At 40.2% G+C, this 18,397-nt stretch overlaps 1 protein-coding gene across 3 annotated transcripts in view; it reads left to right on the forward strand.

The window, feature by feature from the left end:
• The window catches only part of SUMO1 (small ubiquitin like modifier 1), a 50,399-nt gene that overhangs the window by 18,739 nt on the left and 13,263 nt on the right, over positions 1 to 18,397 (forward strand). For all 3 annotated transcript variants that reach the window (XM_004458874.2, XM_004458875.2, XM_004458876.3), the window contains 2 exons: positions 3,179 to 3,253; positions 16,763 to 16,840. In XM_004458874.2, coding sequence (XP_004458931.1) covers positions 3,179 to 3,253; positions 16,763 to 16,840 — 153 coding nt within the window. The remainder of the gene's footprint in view (positions 1 to 3,178; positions 3,254 to 16,762; positions 16,841 to 18,397) is intronic.

Here is an 18,397-nt window from a genome sequence, read left to right on the forward strand (position 1 = left end):
AAATAATACATGCCTAAATAAATGCAAAGGCATTCTGTATTTATTCATGGATTGGAAGCTTAAATTTTGTTAACATGTCCATTCTCTCGAAAGCAATTTACAGATTTAACACAATCCCAGTCAAAATTCCAACAACCTTCTTTGTAAAAATGGAAAAGCCGATCATCGAGTATGTATAGCCAAAGCCATCTTGAAAAAGAATGAAACGGGAAGACTCAGATTTCCTGATCTTAAATCTATTACAAAATCACAGTGATTAAAACAGCATGGACTGGCACAAGGACTGACAGAGACCAATGGAATCAAATTGAGAATTCAGAAATCAACCTCCACATTTATGGCCAACTGATTTTTGTCAAGGGGACAAAGACCCCTCAGTTGGCAAATAGTCTGTTCAACAAATGGTGCTTGGAAAACTGGATATTCATTTGCAAAAGAGAGGAGGATCCCTACCTCACACGTTATACAAAAACCAATTCTAAATGGTTCATAGACCTAAGTATAGAGCAAGAACTTTCAAGCTCCTAGAACAAAATGTAAGGTAGCACCTTCAGGACTTAGTGCTAGGCAATGGTTTTTTAGACATTGTACCCATAGCACAAGCCTCAGAAGAGAAATAGATAAATGGGAACTCATCAAAATTAAAAACTTGCACCTCAAACAACTTTTACCATGAAAATAAAATGGCAGTTTACCTAGTGGGAGTAATATTTGGAAAACACTTAGACAATAAAGATTTTTCTTTTTTCATTTCTCCCCCACCTCGTCATCTGCTCTCTCTGTCCATTTGTCTCGCATTTTTCTGTGTCTGCTTATATTCTCTTTAGGCAGCACTGGGAACTGATCCTGGCACCTTCCGGAGTGGGAGAGAGGTGCTCAATCTCTTGTGCCACCTCAGCTCCCTGGTCTGCTGATTCTCTTATTGTCTCTCCTTTGTTTTTCTTTTTATTTGTGTCATCTTGCTGTGCCAGCTTTCTGCTCAGGCCAGCACTTCTGCATGGGCCAGTTCTCTGCTTGGGCCAGCACTCTGTGTGGCCCATCTTCCTGCGTGGACCAGTTTAACCTCACCAGGAGGCCTTGGGAATTGAACCCTGGACCTCCCATATGGTAGACAGAAGCCCAATTGCTTGAGCCACATCTGCTTCCCCAATAAAGGTTTAATATTCAGAATATATACAGAAATCCACCTTACCAACAAAGTACAAATAATCAATTAAATGGGCAAAAAACTTGGACATTTCTCCAAAGAATATATACAAATGGCCAAAAAGCACATAAAACGATGCTCACCATCATTTTCAATATGGTAAATGCAAGTAAAAACCACAATGAGATACATTTCATACCCACTAGAATGATTACTATTAAAACCAAAATTGTATATGTTGGAGAAGAAGTGAAAAAATAGGAACCTCATTCATTGCTGGTGGCAATATAAAATGGCACAGCTGCTGTGGAAGACAGTTTGGTAGTTCCACAGAAAGTTATAGTATTGCTGTATGACCCAGCAATCACTCTACTAGGTACATACCTCCAAAAATTGAAATCAGGGACTGAGGCAGATATTTGAATACTAATGTTCATAGTGGCATTATTCACAGTTGCCAAAGTTGGAACCAACCCAAGTGTCAGGCCAGCTGATGAATGAATAAACAAAATGTGGTATATACGTGCAGTGACATGTTATTCAGTAATAAAAAGGAATGAAGTTCAGATATGGGTGAACTTTGAAAGCATCATATGGAATGAAGTAAGCCAGGCATTCAGGGACAAATATTGTATGACCTCACTGATTTGAAGCAATTAGAATAAGCAAACTCATTGAGTCAGAATCTAGAATATATTACCAGGCAATGGGATGAGATGGGATGAGGGAATGGGAAGTTAAAACTTAAAATGTACAGAGTTCTTGTTTGGTAGGATGGAAATGATTTGGTTGCTGATGGTTGTGATGTTAGCACACAAGATTGTGAATGTAATTAACAGCAGTGATATATATATATGTATGGTTAAATGGGGAAATGTTAGGTTGTCCATTAGCTGCGTGTTCTTCTGTGACCGCTTCTGTCCTTATTAATGGCACTGGGAATCTGTGTTTCTTTTTGTTGTGTCATCTTGTGTGTCAGCTCTCTGTATGTGGCGCCATTCCTAGGCAGGCTGCACTTTTTTCACGCTGGGTGGCTCTCCTTTTTTTGTCTTCTTTTCTGACTTGGTTTTTCTCTTATTCTGGTTCAGTTTTCCTAATTTTTTTTAGCCATGTCTTGATCACATCTAAAATTGAATATAGTGTTTCAGATACTCTAGAATAATAGGTGGTAAAAAGCTGATTTAAAAAAAAATTAATTTAGCCCTCCTATCCCTTCCCTCCGGTGTCTGCTCTCCTTGTTGCTGTGTGTTCTTCTGTGTCTGCTTGTATTCTCTTTAGGTAAAACCAGGAACCAGTGCTGGGACCTTCTGGAGTGGGAGAGAAGTGCTCAATCTCTTGCACCACCTCAGCTCCCTGGTCTGCTGTGTGTCTCATTGTCTCTCCTCTTTGCCTCTTTTTGTTGTGTTGTCCTGCTGTGCCAGCTCTCCTCTTGGGCCAACTTGCCACGCAGGCCAGAATTCCACTTGGGCCAACTCTCTGCTCAGGCCATCTCACCATGTGGGCCAGCTTGCTGTCACCATGAGGCCCTGGGAATCAAACCCTGGGCCTCCCATATGGTAGATGGGAGCCCAATAGCTTGAGCCACATCAGCTTCCCATAGCTGATTTGTTTTGACATTAGTGTACATTAAGTCAGTACTTCAGTATTTCGTTTTCTTTTGTAAATAGACTTTGCTTATGGTAATATGGCTAATTTACATTCTTAGTACTGTTTGGGTAACTGGATGGGGCCCAGTTGTCATGTTTTAACAAACCCTTCCACTGATTCTGATGCATGATTATGTTTGAGACCTTTCCTGTGAAGATTTTATTTAAAAAGGGCCCACTTTTTCTGATTTCTCAGTGAAACTGATGTTTGGGACAGTAATTGACCTAGAGCCTTTTTTGCCTCATTGACTGGCAGAAAAAATAAATTCTCTTTGTACTGTCAGTTTCAGATTTTGTGTCTTGAGGGAAAGAATAGATACTAATAATTGAGTAATTAAAATAGCGTATGGGACTTTTTATCTTTAAGCTTACTTTTTTTTCCTAGGAGGCGAAACCTTCAACTGAGGACTTGGGGGATAAGAAAGAAGGGGAATACATTAAACTGAAAGTCATTGGACAGGTGAGTTTACTTTTTTTCTCCTTTATCTGACTCTTTACAAGGAGAGAGTTGTTTTTCCAAGCATGACAGATTATTTCACGTAAAGAGGAAAAATAATTATTTAAATCAGTCAACTTATTTAAAAATGGTGTGTTCATTTATGCATCTACTGGATGTAGAAAAGGCTGTTGTTTTTTTTTAACTACTCTGCTAGGCATGTTTAGATCACCTTAGTTTCTTTAAATGTGAACTTTTTCCTGGTTAGCATGCTTCAGTAGCAAATATAGTGAATAATTTCTTTTTCTTTTTATGTTTATTGGTGAGTAATTTTAAGTGATAAGGCAGGGGCCAGCTTTCAACAAAGGCCCTTTTGTTTTTCCCTTTTCTGGCACCCAGTTTCTCCAAACTCTGGCCTGTATATTTTTTATCCTTTTTTGAGATGTTAACGGGTAATTAAGATAACTGGAAACTGTTGGAGGTCTTCTAGGAAGATGCCAGTTTAGAAAGATACGAGACTCTCCTCTCCCAGAAAAATAGAGGACAAGCAGAAATGGCTTGGAAAAAAAGTTCTAGGGTTTAGGACAGCAAGTGAAGGCTTGACACTGCCCAGAAGAGAGAGGGGCACAGGAAAAGAATCTTGAAGTAAAGAATGAGTGGAAGCTGCAGCTGCAGCCACCGTCACCCTTACCCCACCCTATGAGCAGACAATTTTGAATTCTCTGTCCCCGGGCCTGGCAGCTACAGACAAAAGGGGATCATAGGGATCTCCCTCCCCAGGAAACTAGAGACAGAAGGGCACAGCATAAGGCTAATTCAGCTTTTGGCCAACAGATTTGGTCTGCTGTGTCTTACCAGCACTTCCAGGATGGATGGGCTGTGCCATTGTTTGTCCTGGGAGCCAGCACGTGAGAAAGAGATCCTATTCTCCCAGTCACCCTCCCTACTTACTGGGACTAGTTGTTGAGGATGCACAAGGGAGTGGTATTATTTCCTTCCTTGAGAAAGTGAGGGAGCTGCCAGCAAAGGTTGGAGAACAGCCTCTGAGAAAGTTTGAATAGTGAGGCTTTTAACTTCCAGGGAGGATCCTTTGTCAGATGAATCTGGGTTGTGGTGCAGTGAACACATTCTGTGGAACCAGGCTTTGAACTGAGAGGGCTCCTAAAGACCACCATCTGCTGGCAGACCAAGGAAGTGCACCTGAGGAAATTAAAAGTAAATAAGTAAGTGAGGCTTTTTCTAGCCTTTACAAACCTTCCAACCCAAGGTCCTTGGAAGCGGGTCTGCAACTCATTACTGGGTCCAGGGCCCAGATTTGAGCACCTAACAGGGACAATCCTAAAGACCTAGACAGAACTTTGGAGGAAGGACTTCATAGTTATTTGTTTTTTTAAAGTGCTAGAATATCATTTCTCCACATTATCCTTAACATTGTGTTATGGCGTGAATCGTGTCTCTCACAAAGCTGTGTTTAAGTCCTAACCCCCAGTTCAGTTTTTTATAAATCCCTCTGTAAACACCTTCCTTGAAAGTGTTATTAAAGTGAGGCCAAACAGAATCAAGATGAGCCTTAATCCAGTATGACTGGAGTTCTTACAAGCAGAGGGAATTTGGACACCAGGAGTAGGAGACAGAAAGATTCAAATGGCTGTGTGACAGAGGTAGAGCTTGGGTAATGGATTGCTGTCAAGCTACCACTAGAACACTACAGATTTCAGAGAAACTGTTATCCTGCCAACACCTTGATATTGGACTTCTAGTGTCCAAAACTGTTAGACAATTTCTGTTGTTTGAGCCATCCAGTCTGGTATTTATTATAGGAGCTCTGGTGAACTAAGACATATGGAAATAGGTAAAAATAGGTAAAAAAAAAATTGTTTCAATTTGCATTTCTTCGATTATCAGTGAGGTATAATTTTTTGTTCACTGACATTCTATTTGTGTTCATACCCTTTTCCTGTGCTTGAAAAGAATTTTTATTGCTATGTAATGTATGTACCATAAAATTCACTGTTTTAAAGTGTATAATTCAGTGGCTTTTATTACACTCACAAGGCTGTACAACTATCACTCTTGCCTAATTCCAAACATTGTCATCACCCCAAAAAGAAACCCCTTAGCTGTTAGCAGTCATCCCTAATTTCAGCCTTCCCTCAGTCCCTGGCAACTACTGATCTACTTTGTGTCTATGTATTTGCCTGGTCTGGACATTCACATAAATATCTCATAAATTATGTAGCCTTTTGTGTCTGACTTCTTTCACGTATGTTTTCAAGGTTCATGTTGTAGCATGTATGAGTACCTCATTCATTTTTTTAAAAATTTAAACTTAAATCTCTTTATTCCTGTTTTTTGTCTGAATTTATTCATATAATGTCTGCCCTTCTTTTCTCCTCTTTTGTGAGATGCCTTAATCAGTCAAATAAGACAAACCATCTTCTCTCGCACCAGCACCCCCTGACCTCTTGTCATTAAGTGCTAACAAGATAACCTTCTAAATCTCTCAGGAATTGATCTTCTCCATTTGAGTTCCATTTTGCAAGTCCATTTTGTTACAAGTCTGGTATATGAGATTTTAATTGCTCTGCCGTACTTTTTTCTTCTTCAGTCAATGGTGACAGCTTCAGGTCTGTTTGTTTTTTTTTAAGAGAATAATTGGATTTTTCTCACCTACTGAATTTGGTTGATTAGTCTATTTCATAGTCTAGCATGTACTGAATATAATTCAGATCAGTGTAAGCCTTCTGAACATCGGTCCCAGTTTATTGACCTCTGTCTTTGTATTGAATAGTTGACATTCTTTCATTCCTTATTCTTTTAAGTCTAAATAATCCTTTGTATGGCTATACTGTGTTTGAGTGTTATCCACTTTTTGGCTTTTACAAATAATGCTGCTATTAACGTGTAAACGTTTTTGTGTGGATATGTTTTTTCATTTTTCTTAAGTATATCCCTCGAAGTGGAATTGGTTGGTCATATACTAACTCTATGTTTAACTTTTTGAGGAATTTTTCAGTGGGCCTACACAATTTTATATTCTCATGAGCAGTATATGAGCATTCCCATTTCTCCACATCTTCACCAATACTTGTTATTTTCTGGTTTTTTTTTTTCTTCTTTTCTTTTTTAAGGAGGTACCACGGATTGAACCTGGGATCTTGTACACACAAAGCACATGCTCAACTACTGAGCTACACCCACTCCACTGTTTTGGTTTTTTTATAGCTATACCAGGTTAAACCGTGGCCTCTCCCAGAAATAGGTCAATCTGGAACTGGTGAATGTGACCTCATTTGGGAAAATGGTCTTTGAAGATGCAATAAGTTAAGGATCTTGAGATGAGATCATCTTGGATCATCCAGGTAGGCCATAAGTCCAATGAAAAGTGTCCTTATAAGAAGAGGAGAAGACAGAGACAGGGAAGAGACGGCCATGTGAAGCGGAAGGCAGAGATTAGAATTATGTAGCCAGAAGCTGAAAAATAGCAGGAACTGTGGGAACCTGGAATAAGCAAGGAAGGATTGTCCTTAGAGGTTTTGGAAGGAGCACAGCCCTGTGGATACTTTGATTGCATCCAGTGATACTGATTTTAGACTTTGGGTATTTCTGTAACCTTTTGCTTAGATCGGGTCTGTGACTGAAGGATTCAGTCAATCATTTCATCAGAAGCTAGGAAGGAAGATGAGTTTTTAAAGAAAGGCCCTGTGGAGAACCTGCTTCTCCAATGGTGTCAACCCCTGTTACTTACACAAGAGACTGACAAGGTTTTTGAGAAGGTTGTCTGAGCAGAAGTACTGCCAACATGGACTAAGGGGATAGAAACAAGTCAAAATGAAGGAAGGTTATCAGACTTCTGGGATTCTATTGGCAGGAAATAGGCTGGTAGTTACTTGGTTGCAAACATGTGCTACATTTCAAGAAAAAGGAAGAATGGCTCTGAGGGTAGAGTTGTGGAGGCAGAGGCATAGGCCAGATGTGGATGCAGAGGTTGAGGCCTTTTGAATGCCACAGGCTGAGAGGGTGGGCCTTGAAACCTAAGGGAATTTTTGCTCTGCTGGATTTTGAACTCACTTGAGACTAGTACCTCTTTATTCTTTCCAGTTTCTCTCTTTGAACAGTAATGTCTATCCTATGCCTGTCCCTCCTTTCTATTTTGAAAGCAGATAACTTCTTTTCTGTTTCATAGGTCCATAGATTAGAGGAATTTTGCCTCCGGATAGTTCTTATTCCTATACTTGAGTCAGATTAATTAGATGATGAGATGTGACTTTTGAAGTGATAATATTTGGATGAGATTATGGATTTAGAGTTTGACACTGTAATGGATTGAGACTTTTGGGGATGCTGGATGGGGTAAATGTGTTTTGCAAGTGGGATTAATGTAAATTTGGGAGGCTAGATGGGGGACTGGGTTGAACTGTGGTCCCACAAAAAATATGTCCATCCAGAACCTGAAAATGTGACTTTATTTAGAAAATAAGGGGTGGGAGGTAGGTGGGTCAGCAGGATTTTATAGATGAGATTAAGTTAAGGATTTCAAGATGAGATCACTCTGGATTATATGGGCCCTAAATCTAATGACAAGTGTCCTAGTGAGAAGAGGAGAATGCAGAGAAGGGAGAAAAGGAGAATCCCCTGTGCAGATGAATTAGAGTTATGTGCCCATAAACCAACTGACATCTGGAATGACCAGACACTGGAAGACATAAGGATTCTCCCCTCCTTCAGAGGTAGTGTGACACTGCAGACACCTTGAGTTTAGCCCAATGATAATTTATTTGGATTTCTGCTCTCCAGAACTGAGAGAGAATAAATTACTCTTTCGCTGAGCTATAAACTCTAGGGTAGACTGTTGTTACAGCAGCCCTAGGAAATGAATACAGTATGAAAATGAATACCCATGCTAGTGGGTATGAAATAGTATCTAATCCTGGTTTTGGTTTGCATTTCCTTGATGTCTAATTGTGCATCTTTTTATGTGTTTATTGTGCCATTTGTTTATTTTCTTTGGTGAAATGTTTATTTAACCTTTTTCTCATTTTAAAATTGGATTGTCTTTTTTGTTGAATTGTAAGATTTCTTTATATATTTTTGATACAGATTCCTTGACAGATAGGATTTGCAGATATTTTTTCCATTCTGTGAATTTCTTGGTTGTATACTTTGCAGCACAGATGTTTTTATTTCTATTATTTCTTTTTTAAACAAATCAATTTGATTGATACTTTTTTCTTTTAAACAAATCTATTTTATTGCTGCATATTAATAAAGCATATTTTTTTCTCTCTCCTCCCCCACACCCTGGCCGGGTTGTCTGTTCTCTGTGTCTATTTGCTGCATGTTCTTCTTTGTCAGCTTCTGTTGTTGTCAGTGGCACGGGAATCTGTGTTTCTTTTTGTTGTGTCATCTTGTTGTGTCAGCTCTCCGTGTGTGCGGTGCCACTCTTGGGCAGGCTGCAGCCTCCTTTGTGCTGGGCGGCTCTCCTTACGGGGTGCCCTCCTTGTGCGTGGGGCTCCCCTGTGTGGGGGACACCCCTGCATGGCACGGCACTCCTTGCGCACATCAGTGCTGCGCATGGGCCAGCTCCACAAGGGTTAAGGAGGCCCGGGATTTGAACCGTGGACCTCCCATGTGTTAGGCCGATGGGCTATCCATTGGGCCAAGTCCGCTTCCCTCTTCTAGTAGTTTTATGGTCCTGGCTTTTATATTTAGGTCTTTGATCCATTCTGAGTTGATTTTTGTGTATGGAGTGAGAGAGGGGTCCTCTTTCATTCTTTTGGTTATAGATAACCACTTCTTCCAGCATCATTTGTTGAAGAGACTGTTCCTGTTAACATGGACTTTGGTAGGTTTGTCAAAAATCAGTTATGGTAGAGATGGTGGTTCACTTCTGTACTCTGAAATTCTATTTCACTGATTGATGTGTCTGTCTTTTTTTTTTTTTTTTTTTAAAGATTTATTTATTTAATCCCCCCCCTCCCCTGGTTGTCTGTTCTTGGTGTCTATTTGCTGCGTCTTGTTTCTTTGTCTGCTTTTGTTTCTTTGTCCGCTTCTGTTGTCGTCAGCGGCACAGGAAGTGTGGGCGGCGCCATTCCTGGGCAGGCTGCACTTTCTTTTCACGCTGGGCGGCTTTCCTCACGGGCGCACTCCTTGCGCGTGGGGGCTCCCCCACGCGGGGGACACCCTTGCGTGGCACGGCACTCCTTGCGCGCATCAGCACTGCGCATGGCCAGCTCCACACGGGTCAAGGAGGCCCGGGGTTTGAACTGCGGACCTCCCATATGGTAGACGGACGCCCTAACCACTGGGCCAAAGTCTGTTTCCCGATGTGTCTGTCTTTATGTCAGTACCATGCTGTTTCGACCTCTGTAGCTTTGTAATATGTTTCAAGGTCAGGCAGTGACACTCCTCCCACATTGCTCTTCTTCTTAGGATATTTTTGTCTATTCAGGTGTCTTTTCCCTTCCAAATAAATTAGGTATTTGCCTTTTCTATTTGTGTAAAGTAGGCTGTTGGAATTTTGATGGGTATTGCACTGAATCTGTAATTCAGTTGGGTAGGATTGACGTTGTCACAATATTTAGTCTTCCAATCCATGAACTTGGAATGTCTTTCCATTTGCTTAGGTCTTTGTTGATTTCTTTTAGCATTGTTTGTAGTTTTCTGCATGTAGGTCCTGTACTTCTTCAGTTAAATTGATTCTAAGGTATTTGAGTCTTTTTTTTCTTTCTTCCCCTCTACCGCCCTGCTGTTTTTGCTGTCTGTGTCCATTTGCTGCATGATCTTCTGTGTATCTGTTTCTCATTTTCTTCTATTCTCGTCTTTCTCCTCTAGGATTCACCGGGATTTGATCCTGCAGACCTTTGTTGTGGAGAGGGGTTCCCTGTTAGTTGTGCCACCTCAGTCTCTGCTGCGCTTCACTTTGACTCTCTCCTTTGTTTCTCTTTTGTTGCATCATCATCTTGCTGCGTGACTCACTTGTGTGGGCACTGGCTTACTGCGCAGATACTCGGCTTGCTGCGCAGGCACTCGACTTGCCACATGCACTGGCTCACCACGCGGGCACTCACGTAGGCACTCTGCTTGCCACGCGGGCACTGGCTCACTGCACAGTCACACTTTCTCTACTTTTTCACCAGGACGCCCCAGGGATCGAACCCAGGTCCTCCCATATGGTAGGTGGAGGCCTTATCACTTGAGCCATGTCTGCTTCCCTTGAGTCTTTTTGTTGCTCCTGTAAATGGAATTTTTCCTTGATATCCTCCTCAGATTGTTCATTGCTAGTGTACAGAAACATTACTCATTTTTGCTTGTTGGTCTTATATCCTGCCACTTTAACTCATTTATTAACCCAAGTAATTTTGTTATAGACATTTCAGAATTTTCTAACTGTAGGATCATGTCATCCTCAAATAGTAAGTTCTTCTTCCTCTTTTCCTATTTGGATGCCTTTAATTTTCTTTTCTAATTGCTCTAGCTAGAGCATCTAGTACAATTTTGAATAACGATGACAGTGGATATCCTTGTCTTGTTCCTGATTTTAGAGGGAAAGCTTTCAACCTTTCCGCATTGGGTACAATGACTGTGGGTTTTTCATATATGCCTTTTATAGTATTAAGGAGTTTTTTTTCTATTCCTATCTTTTGAAGTGTTTTTATCAAGAAAGGTTCTGAATTTTGTCAAATGCTTTTTCTGTATAAGATGATCATGTGTTTTTTTTCCTTCAATTTTTTAATGTTGTATGTTATGTTGATTGATCTTACGTTGAACCAGCCTTGCCTACAAGGAATAAATCCCATTTGGTTGTGATGTATATATCTTTTTTAAAAATACATCTTTTGATACATTGTTGTACTTGATTTGCAGGTATTTTGTTGAGAATTTTTGCATCTATATTACAGTCTGGTCTGTAATTTTCTTGTAGTATCGTTATCTGGCTTTGGTATTAGTGTGATGCTGACTTCATAAAATGTGTTGGGCAGTTTTCCCTCCTCTTCGATTTTTTGGAAGAGTTTAAACAGTATTAGTGTTAATCCTTTTTGAAATGCTTTGTAGAACTGACCTGGGACGTCATCTGGTCCTGGACTTTTCTTTGTTGGGAGAATTCTGATGATGGATTCAATCTCCTTAAATGTGATTGGTTTTAGTTAGTGCTTGTATTTCTTAAAACATTAGTATAGGTTGTTTGTGCATATCTAGGAATTATTAGTTCATTTTATCTAGGTTGTCTAGTTTGTTGGCATATAGTTTTTCATAATATCCTCTTATGGTCTTTTTATACTTTGGGTTAGTCATAACTTTCTCCCCTTTCATTTCTGATTGTAATAATTTGCTTCTTCTCTCTTTTCTTTATTAGTCTCAGTAGGGGTTTCTCAATATCAGTGATCTTCTCAAAGAGCCAGCTATGGTTTTGTTGATTTTATCTTTTGATTTTTTGTTCTCTATTTCATTTATTTGTGCTCTAATTTTTATTATTTCTTTCCTTGTGCTTACTTTAGGGTTGGTTTACTGTTCTTCTTCTAGTTTCTCCAGTTGTTCAATTAAATCTTTGGGTTTAGCTCTTCTTTTTTAACATAGGTGTTTAGGGCTATAAATTTCACTCTCAAGACGGCTTTTGCTGTATCCCATAGGTTTTGATATGTTGTGTTCTTGTTTTCATTTGTCTCTGTATTTATTGATTTCACTTGCAATTTCTTCTTTGACTCACTGATTTTTTAGGAGTTTGTTTTTTAGCCTCTACACATTTGCAAATTTACCTTTTTTCTATCTATTATTGATTTCCAGTTTCATTCGATCATGATCTGAGAAGGTGCTTTGCACTCTTCTTATATTTTTTGAGAGCTGCATTGTGACCTAACATGTGGTCTATACTGGAGAAATAGCCATGAGCATTTGAGAAGAATGGGTTATATAACCCACTGAGTTTAGGTACAAAGTTCTTTTAGGACTAAATTGTTGATAATATTGTTCAAGTTCTCTGTTTCCTTCTTGATCTTCTGTCTAATGTTCTATCTAATGTTGTGAATGGTGTGTTGAAGTCTCCAGTGATTATCATAGAGATGTGTATTTTTCCCTTCAGTTTGCCAGAGTTTGTCGCATGTATTTTGGGGCTCCCTGGTTAGGTGCGTAGATATTTATGATCGTTATTTCTTCCTGGTGGATTGTTGCTTTTATTAATATATCATGGCCTTCTGTATCTGTTATAACTTATTTGTGTGTGTGTGTGTGTTTTTTAAGATTTATTTATTTATCTCCTTCCCCCCCCCATTGTCTGCTCTCTGTGTCCATTTGCTGTATGTTCTTCTTGTCTGCTTGTCTTCTCTTTAGGTGGCATTGGGAATTGAATCTGGGACCTTCTGGAGTGGGAGAAAGGTGCTCCATGTCTTGTGTCACCTCAACTCCCTGATCTACTATGTCTCTTGTCTCCTCTGTGTCTCTTTTTGTTGTGTCATCTTACTCCTGCGTGGGCCAGCACTCTGCTTGGGCCAGCTCTCTGTGTGGGCCAGTGCTCTGCTTGGGCCAGCTCTCCCTGTGGACCAGCTTGCCTTCACCAGGAGGCCCTGGGACTCAAACGCTGGACCTTCCATTTGGTAGATGGGAGCCCAATCACTTGAGTCACATCTGCTTCTCTTATTTGCATATAAAGTCTGTTTTTTTCTGAAAGTAGTATAGCTACCCCTGCTCTTTTTTGGTTACTATTTGAGTAGAGTATTTTTTTCCAGCTTTCACTTTTAGTCCATTTGTATCCCTGGGTCAGATGTGAGTCTCTCTTAGTTTCTGTTTGTTTGTGACTGTTTTATACTCACCCTCATATTTGAAGGACAGTTTTTCTCGTTAAAGAATTCTTGGGGGAGTGGATGTATTATAGCTCAAGCAATTGAACACCCACCTCCCACATGGGAAGTCTGGGGGTCGGTTCTCAGTCTCCTATAGAAAATACAAACAGACAATAAGCATGTCTTTCATTCTCATGAGCTCTGTTACTTTTCTACTCAGGTTTTCAACTTCTTAGTTGTGCTCACTAAATGTCTTCTTGATGTTGTTTATCTCTTTCGCCATATGTCTTTCAACTCATTAATTTGATTTTGGAAATTTGTGTGCATCTTGTCAATTAGTTGTCTCACATCCTTTGTCTCTTCTGGAGCTTTGCTACATTCCTTTTCTTAGGGCATGTCTTCCATTTTCTTCGTATGCGTTATTTTTTGCTTATGTCTAGGTATCTGATTAGGATGGTAAGTTTACTCAGATGCTTAATTTTTCACTTGTAGGTATGTGTTGGTAGGAGGCTATGTGTTACTGCTGTTCTTTAATTCTTAGTTCAACCTGGGTCTTTAGATTGTCCCTGTTAGTTGCTCAAAACTGGGCTTTGGACCAGTAATGGTTTGCTAATCTGGTTCTAGGGCCTTGGAGACGGAGGTTATAAAGGCCAAATAAAGCCTCCCTTATTTACTTTTTTTTTTTAAACCCCCCTCCTTGCGGCTTTTTGCATGCTGTATACTCTCTGTGTCCATTTTTCGCTCTGCGTTCTTCTGTGTCTTTATTTATTTTTTCCCCTCCCCGCCTTGCGCATTGCTTGCTCTCTGCTCTCTCTGTCCGTTGCTGCGCTCTTCTGTGTTTTTTGCTTGTCTCCCTTTTTGTTGCATCACCTTGTTGAGTTGGCTCTCCACGGCACTTGCGGGCTGGGTAGCACTTGCCGCGCTCGTGGGCCAGGCAGTACTTGCGGTGCATGTGGGCCAGGCGGCACCCGTGGTGCTTGCGGGCTGAGCGGCTCTCCACAGCGTGCAGACAAGCCTGCCTTCACAAGGAGGCCCCTGCATGTGAACCCAGGGCCTCCCATATGGTAGACGGGAGCCCACCTGATTGAGCCACAACCGCTTCCCCCTTATTTACATTTAATTTTCTCACATGCATCTCCCTGGTCTGCCAGCAGATAGCACTATTTGGTAGCCCTCTCAGTTCAATGCCTGGTCCAAGTTGCTGAACTTGGACAGGTACAATGTGATAGAGGTTCCTGCCTGGAGGCTAAGAACCTTGTAGTTCAAACTTTCTCAGAGACACTTCTCTACTTTTCCCTTTTCCTGGGTAAGAAATAATTCCATTCTGCTCTGAATCCTCAACAATCAGTCCTGTTAGTAGAGAGGGAGATTAAGGTTGGATCCTTGTAGTCCGATCATCCTAGTTCCAAGCTGGCTCCCAAGGCAAACTGGCTCAGCCCCACCCGGCCTAGAAGGGCTGGTGGGACACAGCAGACCAAGTTTGTAGGTCAAAAGCTGAGCCAATCTTTGGCTTTGTCACTCTCTCTCCCCTTTCCTGGAGATATGGATCCCTGGCGCCCCTCTTTCTCTAGCGGCTCCAAGGCCTGAGAATTCAAACGTGTCTATAGTGTGGGGAGGGTGTAGGTAGTAGCAGCTGCTACTTTAACTCACAGTTTTGCTGTGGCAATTCTTTTCCTTTGTCCCTCTCTCTTCTGGAAATTGTCCAGTCTTCCCCTCAAGTCCTAAACCCTAGAACATTTTTTCTAGGCTGTTTCTGCCTGTCCTCTAACTATTTTTTTTGAGAGTGAAAGAGAATCCCGTGTCTTTCCAGTGTTCCATTTTCCCAGAAGTCTCACATTTTTATTTTGATGAAGTACAATTTATTTCTTTTGTTGCTTCTGCCTTTAGTGTTATAGCTAAGAAACTGTCACCTAATCCAAGGTCACAAAGACTTACATTTATGTTTTCTTCTAAGAGTTTTATTGTTTTAGTTCTTTGATCCATTTTGAGTAAATTTTTGTAAATAATGGTATGAGGTAGAGCCCAACTTCATTCTTTTGAATGGATCTGTCTCGTTGTCCCTGCATCATTTGTTAGAAAAAATAACCATTGAATTGTCTTGACCCCTTTGTTGAGAAATGAACTGACCTTAATGTAAAATAAATGTGTATTTCTGTACTCTTAATTCTACTAACCTTGAACTATATGTTTTGTTTATCCTTATGACGTTGATCATCTTTTTAAGAAGTATTGATCATGTGAGTCCTTTATATTTTTTGTTTTCATTTTTCTTACATATATTGTGAAATTTTCTCCACCACTTCTTTTTTTAGGAGGTACTGGGGATTGAACCCAGGACCTTGTACATAGGAAGCAAGCACTCAAACCATTTGAGCTACATTCATTTCATTGCAATCTTTTCTTTTTTTAAGTTATTTGATTTATTTATTTCTCCCCCCCCTTCATTGTTTGCATTTGCTTTGCCTGTTCGTTGTGTACTTATCTTCTTTTTTTAGGAATTTTAACACCCAGCCCTCAGAACTGAACCTGGATCTCCCATGTGGGAGGGAGGTACCCAGTTGTTTGAGCCACCTCCACTCCTTGCTTTGTAGTCTTTCTCATTATGTTTTCCTCCTTGTGTCTCATGTTTCATCATCTTGTTGCATCAGCTCACTGCGCCAGCCTGTTGTGTCTGCCCCATCTTCTTCATGAGGCATTGGGAACTGAACCTGGGACCTCCCATGTGGTAGGCAGGAGCGCAATCGTTTGAGCCACGTCTGCTTCCTGAGTAATTTCCTCCTGTCTTTTTTCAAGTCTTGTCCAGTCTGTCTCTTAAGTTTTGTTTATGATATCTTTTACTGTTTAGATGTTTCACATTTTTTTTAAGTCAGATTTATCAACCCGGTTTTAAAAAATAGTTTCTAGTTTAAAACCTTGTAGAATGCCAAGATTAGGAAAAATATTCTTTTAAAAAGAAGAGAGAATATTAATTTTTAAAAATGTTTGTTATTCATTTGGAAATTACTTCAGTATATGGTGTGAGGGTAGGTATAATCACAAAGAAATACTGTAAATATGTAACCTCCACATAAATTTTTGCATTTGTGAAAGCGGTAATGTAGCGTAAGGATCGGCTTTTATAGTATTTTTTTAAGTACAGATATTTTGCCTTATAGTTGCTTGATAGTTTGCTTTATAGTATGGCTTGAATAACAGAATCTGTAGTGACACAAATCAGTTTGACTCAGAATCTTGTTCATTTTATTTAAGGAAGAGAAGCCAGATTCAGTGGAGTGACATCTTGTTCCACCCTATTGAATAAGTTTCTCAGTCTGTTATTCTTTGGTATCTGCCTCTTCTTTAGGCTTGACCACCTTTACCTTCTGTGACACTTCAGTTACACTGCCCCTTTCTGTTTGAGTTGCTTTTGCTAGTTTTTGAAAGTTCATACCTATCTTCTTGTTATTTTGCAAAGAGAATGGGCATGTAATTAATTATGAAGGAATGCATTCTTTAAACTCAAAAGGACCTGCATGCCTTTACTTATACAGTCAGTTTTAATACCCAGGGCAGTTTATTCTTGTTTTATTAAATTCCTTATGTAACTGGTGTAAGATAACTTTGAGGATAATTTAATGTTAGCAGTGATAAAAAGAATACTTTTTGGGAAAAATATAGTCAACAAAGTTTCTGTTTCTATTTTTACTATATACTGTCGTTGCATAATTTGGTTCGAGCAAAGTGAATAGTTAATTTTTTTTTTCTTTTTTCTCCTTAGGATAGCAGTGAGATTCACTTCAAGGTGAAAATGACAACACATCTCAAGAAACTCAAAGAATCATACTGTCAAAGACAGGTTTGTATATTATGTTATTAAATATAATATTTTGTCCTTAATTTTTCTTTTAAGGAAGGCTATCAAAACAAAAATGATCCTGTTTTATTATTTTCACTTTTACAACTCAGGAATGCTAATTTTATCATTTCTTATATCCTATTTCTTCTCCTCCACCCTCACCCTATCCTATTTTGAAGTTTGAATTAATAAGATATGTAGAACTATTTTGAAAAGTAACCCAGAATGTGAAGATAGCTATATGAATAATTCTATCTTTTCATTTATGTATTTATTTACGCACAACACCCCTGTTGTTTTTGCACTTGTTGTCTGCTTTCTGTGTCCATTCGCTGTGTGTTCTTCTGTGCCTGCTTGTTTTCTCTTTAGGCGGCACCAGGAACTGGTCCTGGGACCGTCTGGAGTGGGGGAGAGGTGCTCAATCCCTCATCTCTTATGCCACCTCAGCTCCCTGGTCTGCTGCATCTCTTTTTTTTTTTTTTTTAAGAGACTTATTTATTTATTTATTTATTTATTTATTTATTTATTTATTTATTTATTTATTTATTTCTCTCCCCTTCCCTCCCTCCAGTTGTCTGCTTTCTGTGTCCGCTCGCTGTGTGTTCTTCTGTGTCCACTTCTATCCTTATCAGCGGCACCTGGAATCTGTATTTCTTTTTGTTGCATCATCTTGTTGTGTCAGCTCTCCGTGTGTGCGGCACCATTCTTGGGCAGGCTGTACTTTCTTTTGTGCTGGGTGGCTTTCCTTACGGGGCGCACTTCTTGCGCGTGGGGCTCCCCTACATGGGGGACACCCTCCGTGGCACGGCACTCTTTGAGCGCATCAGTACTGCGCATGGGCCAGCTCCACACAGGTCAAGGAGGCGTGGGGTTTGAACTGCGGACCTCCCATATGGTAGGCGGATGCCCTATCCATTGGGCCAAGTCCACTTCCCTGCTGCATCTCTTATTGTCTCTCTTCTGTGTCTCTTTGTTGTGTCATCTTGCTTTGCCAGCTCTCCATGCAGGCCAGCACTCCTGCATGGGCCAGCACTCCTGTGCAGGGTTAGCATGCCATGTGTGCCAGCTCTCCACTGAGGCCAGCTTGCCATGCAGGCCAGCTTCCCTTCACCAGGAGACCCTGAGACTCGAACTCTGGATCTCCTATGTTGTAAACAGGAGCCCAGTTGCTTGAGCCATATCCGCTTTCTGAATAATTCTATCTTGATAGCTCCCCAGTTTATGTAACAATGAAAGAAAGTAATTTTTAGTGATATCTATGAAACTTCTTGGTGCTTAACCATGTGTGAAATTTAAGTGGTAATATTATTTATTATTTTTATACATGGTATTATAGATTACTGCTAATTGCGTTACACTTTTTTTTTAAAAAGATTTACTTATTTATCATCCTCCTCCCCCATTGTTTTAGCTCGCTCTCCATTCTCTGTCTGTTTGTTGTGTGCTTGTCTTCTTTTTAGGAGGCACCAGGAACTGAACCTGGGACCTCCAGTATGGGAGCTAGGCACCCAATTGCTTGAGCCATCTCCATTCCCTGCTTGTTGTATCTCTCAGTGT

This window comes from Dasypus novemcinctus, chromosome 7 (assembly GCF_030445035.2).
Source record: "Dasypus novemcinctus isolate mDasNov1 chromosome 7, mDasNov1.1.hap2, whole genome shotgun sequence".
In the NCBI taxonomy this organism is placed as follows: Eukaryota; Metazoa; Chordata; class Mammalia; order Cingulata; family Dasypodidae; genus Dasypus; species Dasypus novemcinctus.